General features: G+C 40.7%; 1 protein-coding gene and 1 long non-coding RNA gene across 6 annotated transcripts in view; one reads left to right on the top strand and one right to left on the bottom strand.

Moving 5' to 3' along the window:
- sog (chordin short gastrulation) overlaps window positions 1-11,539 on the top strand; it is a 101,103-nt gene that overhangs the window by 79,772 nt on the left and 9,792 nt on the right. For all 5 annotated transcript variants that reach the window (XR_004464826.2, XM_076625692.1, XM_076625730.1 and 2 more), the window contains 3 exons: window positions 6,887-6,952; window positions 7,035-8,831; window positions 10,237-10,388. Coding sequence is in view for 4 of the 5 variants with exons in the window: in XM_076625692.1 (XP_076481807.1) it covers window positions 6,887-6,952; window positions 7,035-8,831; window positions 10,237-10,388 (2,015 nt within the window). In the remaining variant the exon portion in view is untranslated. The remainder of the gene's footprint in view (window positions 1-6,886; window positions 6,953-7,034; window positions 8,832-10,236; window positions 10,389-11,539) is intronic.
- On the bottom strand, window positions 229-2,442 carry LOC117160595 (uncharacterized). Its single transcript, XR_013061835.1, has 4 exons — window positions 1,445-2,442; window positions 789-1,362; window positions 586-717; window positions 229-495 (listed from the first exon to the last, which is right to left on the bottom strand). It is a non-coding gene; the product is annotated as an uncharacterized LOC117160595 (long non-coding RNA).

The following is an 11,539-nucleotide window of genomic DNA, read 5'->3' as shown; positions in this document are numbered from 1 at the left end:
GGATTTGTCAATGCCACTTAATGACAAAATCCGCAATCACTTAGTTGCCAACCCAATATATGAGAACTTTGATATTAAGTTTATATGTTGTTTTCTATGAACTAAAGATATAATAGAGATCTACATATACAAAACGTTTGAAACGAGAATGATGATAAAAAGACAGAAGAAGATGAAACGAGTTAAATGAGATTCAAATGACTTTTTAGTTTTATAAAATTCCGAGTCGTTTCGTAGACAATAAAATGATCTTTAAACAACGCACGCAGATTTGTAAAATGCAATAGCATTATTTGATTATTTATGCTGATTAATTATTAATATTTATTTATCTGTTACCATAATTATAACGATAATTATCACAAGTGTCGTGTCCAACCGATGTATGAGATAATCTATGCGAGCAGAAGTCGTTGTTGCATGTAAAGTAACTTTGAGGCTTTTATAAAAAGAAATAGTTCGTAGTCCATAAATACCGAGAATTCCGTGTTTTATCTACAGATGAAAATGTATTAGTGCTACGTGTTGTAAATCCTTTTTTACCTACGGCGACAAGCTGGTAGTATAATTTTTATATTTACTTACTATTGCAGAATAGAAAAAACCTTGTGTAGTGAACCTTCATAATCCATTCCATTCGATAACCTAATTGAATTCTATAAAACATTGATATCAATATTCAACAAAATGTAGCTCTGCACGATTGCCTAAAAAATTCTGCAAAACATAATACCAGATGATAACCTTTTCGCAATAAAATATCTTTTTGAAGAATCGCAATTTATTACCTTGATAGCAGGGACGATGTTTCAAGATATCCTCGCGGTATTCTACTCGATACCGCGATGACCATATTACCATTTTACCATATTACCATTGGCGAGAAGCGTCGATTGAGACCGCCATTTTTAAACGAGCGAGGAAAAGCGCGGGCTTTTATGATAACGCGCCGGCCGACAGGCGCAGGCGATCTTGGGAGGGAAAAACGAACAAACCACCAGCGGAAAGATAACGCTCGGCCACACGCATACGTTCACCATAACCACTTTTACAATGCGGCCAGCGCAATTTATTGGTTACTTAGAATCAATTAGCGAGCTCACATTTATTAACCATGGACAAGCCTGCTGTCATTGTCCGCGTGCTTTCTATTTCCATTCCTGGCTAGCCGAAGATTTCTTTATCGCGGCCGTACAAGATCCTTCATATCGCCATTTTCTTTTTATCATTTATTTTCCCCATAATCAAATTCCTTCGTATTTTCGTCATGTTAATCTCCTATCGTGATCTTATGAATGAGTATGTCATCTTATGTTGTACGTAGTGTGAGCTTGCGCAGTGACGCTAGTTTCGCAGGTGTCTCTAGAAGAAAGGTAGAACCACGTAAAATTTACAATTAGGTGGAATTAACAGTGTATCGATGAGATCGTTACTGTTTGTTTACCATACATAACGAGCCTAGTGTTCGCATACTGCTTTTTGTCATTCAAAACACTATGTTATTCAGAGAACGATTCGCTACGTGACCGATCTTTCCGCATTTCTTGTTTCCTTGAACTTATCTTGACTAGACATCTACGATACTTACGGTCGAATATTTCAATAATTGAGGATACAAACGTCAGAGTGGCGCCGTCTCGTTCGCAACGTGAATATGTCGATATTCTTAATAATAAGTCCAGTAATGAATACGCGCGCTATGTTTTTATATTCTTGCACTAGTAAGTTCAATTGTTCCACTGCTTAATCACCATTAACAAACTTACGATGCTATTGTTATATTTTATACCTAATGTTACATTTTTACAACAAATAAAGGGCCAGATAGGCGGCAAGTAGCCTCTCCTCTTGAGATAATATCACATCAGAGCCAGGAGGAGGGGCTTTTCCTTCCACATCAAGAGAAATTAAAGAGGGAAGTTTTTAACCGGTAGCCCGGTTATCCAGCACCTTGATTATTCCAACATAACCGAAGATACGATTCTCCTTGTTACGATTCCACCGTCGCGCAAAAAAAAGAAAAAAACGTCTCAAATGCCAACTACGAAAAAATTATGTCAAATAATGTCAATTGGAAGAAGATGGCGGGTCGGATTTCTGTTGAGCGTAAATAGTGCCACCCCGTGGCCGTTCCGTGGGACACAGCCGCGTGTGGCAGATAAGCGAAATAACAACCCGTGAGAGAGATCGAATTAAGCGTAACCGACGCGGCGGGAAGGACGGTCGGTAAAGAAAAAAGCAGCGCGGAAAAAAGGTCGATGATAAAGAAACGGCAGGAGAGACAGTGTAGGCAAAAAAGAAGAGAATGGAGAACGACGAGAGGAAGAGGAGTAGAAGAGATGTGGTCGTCGGTAGGCAGAAAGAGAAAGAAGAGATAGGTCGGGCGCCACGGTTTAGCGCCATGGCGCCGGCTATATTACCGCATGGCGTCACTTCGATTAAGCCGTGCAATCTAAATGTAAATATTAGCATACGTAATGATCGGGCATAACGCGCGCGGGAATGAGAATAGACGAGGAGACGTGGCTTGGTGGGAAGGTTGGAAGGTCGCGGGGGAAGCAGTGTGGGAGGAGCAGGGGGGTAGGGGCATCATTGCAAACCATTCCTCTTTCAATGAGGCTGACCAATCGTCTCGTCGCTACTGCTGCCTCTTCGTGTTCACCTCTTATCGTCTTTCCTTGTATTGCTCTTTATCCTCCCGACATGCTTTATCGTCGTTAATTTCGTGTCTGCCTCCACTCCCTCAAGCCCCTTTTTCTTATTATCTTTGTCAACCACTCCCTCGTTGCTTGCTATCACGCATACTTTAAATTGCCTCCATAGGGGGAGAGGGAGGACTGGTGTGTTTTTCAAAAATGTCGGTGGTTGAACCGTTTTTTTAATTTGTTTATTAGTCGATATTTTTAAGAGCAGGAAATAGACATATACGTATTCGAAAGCGATTAAAACACGGACGTAATTGTACCAGATTCCAGGCAGGTCAACCTCAGCGGATAAAAATCCCTAAAACATTTTTACGTCTACCTGTAATTTACGAGTAAAATCATATCTATATTCGTTAAGGTTGTAACTACTGTAGCTGCGAACGATTTATTATACAATGTACCTTTATTCACAAACGAATAGTAATTCCTCTTTTTTCCCTAATTAACGTACGGCGGAACATGGGCAGTGAAAATGGGCACGGCATCGTGTTGCACTAACCAATAATAAACATATGCCGTGAGAGCATACCCGTATAGAGAAATTTGTCTATGTTAGGCGCGACACATATTTGTCTCGAATAACTTATCGCGTTCAACAATTTAGTCGCAAGTTGCATTAAGTTTCTCATTCACAGGTTCCTTAGATATCTATGTATCATTTCCACCCATCTGACATGGCTGGTACCCGGAAAAACCAGATTCGAAAAGGTCATCTCGATATGGTACTGCAAAGCCCCAAGAACCAGCCCGTTATAGCAATATTTCCGCTCACCTTAAAAAAAGTCATAGTATCCATTTCTAGGAACAGAAAGATAGTTGCTCCTGAAAACATATGAAACAATAATTAATAAGTCATAACAGGTTATATAGCGATAACAAAATTTCATAGTTGCCTAGTGTCGATCCATTTCGATTGGTACTCTTAGATCAGATAAATAACAATTTAAAAGTTTGCAATGAAAATAGCACTGAAGTACAGATTATACAATCTTCTACAGCAAGGAAGTAAAAAATTCCCTGCGTATCTGATAGAATCAATTCTTCCCCGTTTCAAGATGTATCGCTTATCGTTATTTACGAGTATAAAGTTTCAACGCGCAGAAATTTGTTTTCCCCCTACATTCTTCAGCCGTTGTCATCGTGGTCGTGTTCGCGTCGTCGTCTGGCAGGCTTGTTGCCCCCTGCTGATGGAAGGTGAAGTCGCTTACGATTACCAATACGCGGCCGTCTCCCTTTTATGTCCCGCGAGAAGAAACTGTGACCCGTGAGCCCGTCGATTGGACTGTCACATCGATTCTCATCGGCTCGGACAACGGACGACAACGTGTCCAGGATGTTGGCAGAAGACGCGAAAGGAGTTCCATTCATTGGATAATGACGAAACTTGTTGAATGTCCCGCGTTCTCTCGGGAAGAGCAACGAAGGGTCGAGACATCGAAAGATGCATGAGCATCGCGTAATTAGCGTTGGGTTAATATACGGCCCTGTCCAGAGTATTATGGTAGATCGTTTAAAAGTGTATTCATTACAGCAACTTTGTTGAAGTTTTTTTTTTTAAATCCTCTGTCGACGTGATTACCATCATACGGTTATCCCTTTTAAGATAGAATTCTTTTTTAGCCTGTAAGAAAAATTATTTCTCTACTGATTATTAGTAATACTAATACACTAAGTAATACAGTAATACTAATACACTAAGTAATAGTAATACACTAAGAAAAGGTTGGTAATTGATCGAACAGCATCACGAACGATCATCTTAAGAATTTTTCGTGATTGGTATGCTACTAGTAAGATTGAAATTGGAAACTAGTCTTGTTACTTAATATATTTTTCTGTAGTTTTATTGTCACCTGCCTCATTACAGAGCTTCAGGTAAACATTTCGAAGGTTGTAAATTAATGAAAGAAAGACGTTGTTATAAGATTCTGTGTTTCAGAGAATGTGAATGGTGGTCAGTTAGGCGGGCCTAGTGATTTTGGCGCCGTTTTCATGCGCAACTTAATCCTGAATAACGACCGACCTTCGGTCAAACGTACCGCGTAGTGTCGATTCTCGCGTGAAAGCTATTAAATTGGCCGTAACGCTCCTTCTAGTCACGTTCAGCTGCCGTAAAATCCAAAATCTACGTCCCTCGATTTTAGGAAATGGTAGCCTATTATTTTTTGCAATGGGACTTGTGAAAGTAACATTTACTGCATTCTAAAATAAAAGAAAGTTTATCTTTATCAAAGTATAGAAATGAAATACGCACGTGCTAATAACATTTATAAAAATCTGCCGTACTTAAAAATAAATAGAAAGTATCTGAAATTGATGCCAGTAGCGCCATTTATTAAATAAATTTATAGCGCTGTCTAACGTGCGCCATTCCTGGCGTCATCTTTCATGATGATTTACAAACAATGTTGGATGCATCAGCGTATCAAGCTTGACGTAATTGTTAGAAACGTGTAGCCTTTTTGGCATCTTGTTGGACTCTTAATGCGAGGGAGATGAGAAGAAACGAGGCGCCATGAGCCACATGGCTTTCCGACGGTACAGTGTACGGAATCTTCAACGACTTCAGAGCTCGATAACATTTTTCCCATTTACTTTTTAATTCAACAGCAATCTAAAAATAATAATTCATTATAATTTTTCATTGATATGTTTTTCTATAAAACATGCGATTGGAATTTGAATTCAAATCTCAAAATACGAACAAAGATTAAGTACCGTTTTTATATGTGTTGCGTGATAACCGATTTTCATAAAGAACTTTGTACTTGAAAATGCTGCAAAAGAAAAAGAAGATGGCCGCTTCGTACAATTGCGAAGAGAGTAAGATAGAAACAAATTAGTAAGGAAACGTGCTGGTATAAAATCCTGTGCAACGAATATCCATAAATCGAGAGGTTAAGAGGTATAGAAACGACGGGTAGAAAGGTGAAACGGCACGGCGTGTCGCGATACTCCATGGCTATTGGTGGCTGTCACTGGCACGCACTGTACACTGTACGTATACCAATTAATGTATCCGCGCGGCTGGATCGGCGCGGTATGCGCCATAAAAGCAACATTCAAAGTAGCGGTGGTTGGCGCCAGCCTCCTCTTTTCTTACCCCACGGGCATTCTTTATGGTTCATACACACATCTTGGCTGAATGAGGATTCACTCTTTTTTTTTTTCTTTTCCCTTTCTTTCTCTCCTTTCCTCTCCCCTTTAGGTTCTCCTTCTTTCTATTTGTAGTTAATTTCTTCTTTTCTACTTTTCTTTCATCTTCTTTACCCACCTTCTCCATCGATTATTTTTGTTCTACGTTGCGACTTCAATGTGTCTGCCGCCTTGTAATCGATACGCCACCATACGAGATCTCTTGACTTTACAATCGAAGATGTGATACGCTGCTTTAACGTGCATACCACGCGTCTATTATCCTTACGAGGAAGAATACGAAAATGGGAGAAGTGCGTACATCTTCTCTCGAAGCGACGTACAGTGGTTCGCGTATTTGAACACTTGTAGAAATCCTTTATGATTGTATTATGTGTGTTATACGATACAAACCTGACACACGTATTCACACAGAATATATACATCAAATTTTTCCGTGGTAAGTGTTTAAATACTTTCGTATGTGCGATTTTAGAGATTCGATATGGGCATTACGCCGACCGGTATAAAGCCTCGACATATATCATTGCTCCATACAAAATGAGCTTTAACGAGAAGTTTCTCGCCAGAAGGAAGGAGTTTGGGCGACGGTGGCGCGCGCGTGATCGTTTTACGAGGCAATAAAGTAAGTTTTTTTGCGGGCCACGATCTTACCGGTATTCATCGCTAGTTTAGCGACTTTTGACGTTATGGGAAATTGAAAATCCGTTATGGCGCTGATACTTCAAATTTTTTGGAAGGTTAGCTCTCCATTAGCAAACATATTTTCGCATTTTCCATGAGCAAGTTGGATCTTTATATCCACGCCTAACTTTTTTACGGGAACTTTTCTTACAAACAATAAAAATTTGCTCCTAAGATCACGGGTAAAATTTCGACAGGAAAATAAACAAACCAAGTTGCCTACGAGAAGTTAGAAGGGGAAATATTGTTAGATAGACGTTCAGCAGTAAAAAATAATCATAGCGAAAAAACGTTTGTTATATAAACTGTTGAGTGAAATTTGATCGTTTACCGTGTTACAGGTAGCGACATAGTGCAGGATTTGCCAGCGCAATTGACCTCCGAGGAAGAGGAACGAAGTCTAAAACGTAATTGTCCCCATCAATTTGCAATTCGGTGCATCCGAAGATTTATCCAAACCTAACCCAATGTATTCTCACGTTTTTCCAGATTTTGGGACACTTTTAACTGGTAAAACATCTCAGGTACTACGTCGCGATGAACCCAGCCCGACATCAATGTACAACAGTGCTTATAACTATCTGGCCACAGGTCGTTTCACATTTCACCGCAAAAATCTGTACTATTCCTTTTATTTGTCAACATCCACTCCTCGTCCAAGAAACATACAATTTATCGATGGATCGGGAAGTATTCTAGAGGAACAGACGATCGACCCTATTGGTGGAGTGTACCAAAATGCTACAGGTAAACTTTGTGGGGTATGGAGGAGGGTCCCTCGAGATTACAGGAAACTGCTGCGTGAGGAACGCCTGCACGTGTCCTTTATATGGGAACCGTCGGCTACCTTGACTGGACAGTTGTCCCGTTATCGCGCCTTGTCCACGGAACAGTATTCTTCCTTGTTGGAGCCCACAATGGGAGTGGATCGCTCGCTGATGTCAGGTGCAGGAGCTACCGCCATAGTTTCAGCGTCCTCGGCATCAGCGCCATCTATCCACGTATCTTTGGTATTCAATGGCGTCTTTCTACCTAACGATGTCTCCGAAGTACCACTAATCGTCCAATTGGAACACATGGAGAAGGATTATGTAGTTTTACGGGAGGAAATAATAGTGAAGAAACCGTCGAACGAATTAAACTTTGGGGAAGTTCGGAGCGCCTTATCTGGGGCGGACCTTCGTTTATTAACAAGAGGCAAGCTCTCTATTAGCATAATGTCAAGAAAAGATCCTCAGGCACTTCGATTAGCCGGGGTAGTGGGTCCACGTGCCAACTGCGAGATGTATCAAACTTTGTTGATCTCAGAAACACCTTCAGCAGCTTCTGGATTGGCCTGGGCGTTTTTAGATCGCGCTGGTTCGTTGCGTTATGGCGTTCAGTTGATAGGACTGGAAGAAGAGAGTCCTTTGGTAACATTAGTAGATGAAGGAGGTAAACGTCGCACCGAATTGGAAGATCTGACGCCTTCTCTTGTTGATGGTTTAGCTAATGGATCCTTAGAGCGTCCAGGACCACGATTCCTTGAACCCTTGTTTAATGGAGAACTTGCAGTTGTTGCTGCCTCGCACGTTGGATCTATGTTGCGTGGCCGATTACTACAGAGACCTGTAGCTGATGCTAAAGATACTGCTGCACCTGTTTTGCTCAGAAGACTGTCCCAGGAACCTTTAAATCCTGGTCCAGTTGGTCTGGTCTGGACAGCTGTTGATCTAGACTGCTCTTTACATTATGAGCTTGAAATTGCTGGCTTCCCTCAAACGTCTTCCACAAACAGCCACGAGCCACGCACCCTCCGACTTTATCTAGAAACCATGCCCTTAGTAGTTCAAGGAGCGCCTGTAGCTAGGAGATTATTGGAAGAGTTCACTGGATACGTGTTGGAAGGTTCTGTCACTGGACTCTCACCAGTGGAATTATACAGAATTGAATCTGGTATTGGTTTCCTTGAAGTAACTGATAAACAGGCTGAAAGGATTTTGAAGGCTCCGTTCAAAGCCAGGGCGCCGCTCAGCTGTCTTCCTCATTATGCGGATAACGATGTTGCCTCGGTGGTCGCGTATAATCTTTACCCACCCAGGTCGGATATTGAAACTGGCGCGTGCTTCCATGAGACTAGATTTTACGAAGAGGGTACTCAGTGGACCTCCAGCACAGATCCGTGCTACATGTGCCACTGTCACCGTGGACTACCACAGTGCGATCCAATGCCTTGTCCAGTTCTTACCTGCGCTGAGGGCAAGCAGTTGAGGCCTGCTTCTGGTCACTGTTGTCCTATTTGTTCAAGTAAGTTATTTTTATTTTCACTGTTTTTTTTTATTTCTCATTTATATGGGAAGATATGTATATAATAGAAAAACAAGATTTTTTATGTTGATTTATTAAGAAGAAAGCTTGTTCTTGGAACTCCATGCAGGGCTCATATGTCTTATACTGTGTAGAACTGGAAAAAGGCCTCCAAAACAAAGGCAGACCTAATTGATTATTTTTAATAAATTCAAGCGTTTAACTCATAATCGTATTTTAAGCAGTATAACATGTAACGTGGCTAGACTGTGAGCTAAAGTGGACAGTATTCTTCTCTCTCTTGTACCGTCTTCAGGGACCTCTTTCTATCTCATCATCATAATATACGTTGAATTTCTTTTATTCAATTTAATATTTAAACGCTTCTGCAAATTGATGTCGCTTAAAACTATAATCAAGTCTTCATCTTCTTCTATATTTATCGACCAGCTCTTTTAATTCTCATCATCATAAGGAATTATGTTTATATCAGAAACACGACTAGAATCCTCGTAATCTAGAATAAACCGTAGAAAACGCCGGATTAATTATCCTTCAATTTCGTATCCCGTCGTTTCAACAAACACCATAGAGTCGTAGGGAATTAAGAGAATGACCGTGGCCAATATTCAATCCGATTACCGTGACACGTTCGATGAAAGTAATCGCGCGGAATTAGTTACAGCTACTTACGATCCTGTTTAGATTACACGATCGCTTATCGATCGTGAAATAAGGCAAATTTATTTCGCAACTTGTCCGATTCCACTTGTCACTCCTCGTTTTTCGCAAAGAAACATTAAGAGCCGTTCAAACGTTGAAATCTTTGCCTCGAGGAAACATGGTTTCATCGTGGACGATATAATTTACTTAATTCAGATATACATATATACTGTTATTTTAATATTTATTTTAATCAATGTTAATTGGATTTGTGTTTATCACTGATACGACGACGAACACGTTATTCTACAAGCTGAGTCAAACTTATTTAATCATTAATTTTGTCATTGACCGATTAATCGGTCGAATAAATCGGAAGTTACTAACCATTTGTCGTGTGCGATAGAGACGTATCAGTCCGGTTGCTGCTGGTCGAGAAAAAGCCCTCTAGTAGAATCAAATTAAAGCAATGCGTCATTTTCTTCGATACATCGCCGGTACATTGATGTCCTACTGTATCTAATTAAATTGATTACGATGTTCTGTTCATCCGGTTTCATTATTTGTTGCGCTATTTGTATCTAAAAGCCGCTAGTACAGTTCGCTTCGGCTTAACGGGTATATAACAATTTCCTGGAAGATTCGCTCGTAAATAGGTTATGTTGTTGCGCATGTATGTTGCGACAAATAACATAAACTAAAAATACGCGGCTTGGAGTAATGGCATGGATTGTTCGTATAGGTCCAGGGATCAACATGAATGCGACGGGGAAGAATGTCAGTTCGGTGACAAGAGGTTGCACACTGGCTGGTCAGTTCCACCTACCAGGAGCGTCATGGCATCCATATTTGCCACCAATGGGGTTCGACACTTGCGCAGTTTGCACGTGTGATGTAAGTTTTTCATTATTTTTAATCTACCATTGCCTTTCTGTAGTGGTACGCGTGAATTTAATCGACTGAGATAGCGATACTCCGCCATTTAATCACTTTTTTAGAGTAGAGAAGTGACCGGTGAGCCGATTACAGTCAAGCTATAGAAAGAAAACTTAATTCTGCACGAAATTCTTCAGACTTTGTTAAAGTAAACGAATGAAATTCAAGTTTTGTAAAGATAGAATATTTCCAAGTATATTTACTACGTATTCCCATGATTAACAGTCTATAATTCATTTAGACAAGTTCCAAAGGTTTCTCTCGCGTGAGTACCACTTTTTCTGCCGAGCACAATAAGCGGTGATGTAAATATTCTTGAACCTTAGGTCGAATTTCGAAACGTGTTGGAATTTAAATGGTCCCATGATGCGGAACAGAGCGGCTGAAACGCGCGAGGCACGACGGTTCCGAGGCACGGTTCGAATTCCACGCAGACGGCTGACTTTTTCCAGATTCTTTGTTTACTTCTTTACCATACGTTCACTCTCGTCGCGGTCGGCCAGAGAGTTTCGTAACGATTCCAGCATCGGCGTCGATCCTGCGACATATATTATAATGCGCTCTCTCGTAGGCAACACGGTTATAAAAGCTTCGTGCGAATGAAAAATTCAACTAGACACCGGGGCGCGCTCGCGCGAGTTCGTTGCGCCAGAAGAATGCGGTTGCTCTCTGCCGAGTCATGAAAAGGAGCTCCGTGTTGCGAGCGCCGCGATCGGCAATCAGTGACAGGCCTTTCTAAATAGATATTAGAGAATTGTTTGAAGTCATGCCTGGAGACACGTTGCACCGAGTCATGTTCATTACCGGAGATAAGACGTTACTTTTGATTCGTTGCTTGTCACTTAAATCGCGCTTGACCAACTCCGTACGTGTAATGAGTAGAAACACTGATGCCGGATAATGTGTTTGTATACGTCGACAAATCAGAAGCTGATACTCTGGCTGTTCGATTTAACCTTATCGCGTTCACATACTTATTTGGAATTCAATTAGTATCATGGAATTTAACTATGAACAATGTAATCCATGTCGAAAGAGAACTGATTGCTTCGATTATCTGAGTCTTTGACTTTTTTCTTTGTATATAATTTCATATTTTTATGAACATA

Source organism: Bombus vancouverensis, chromosome 1 (genome assembly GCF_051014615.1).
Source record: "Bombus vancouverensis nearcticus chromosome 1, iyBomVanc1_principal, whole genome shotgun sequence".
NCBI classification, from domain to species: Eukaryota; Metazoa; Arthropoda; class Insecta; order Hymenoptera; family Apidae; genus Bombus; species Bombus vancouverensis.
This window is presented reverse-complemented; position numbering and strand designations above follow the sequence as displayed.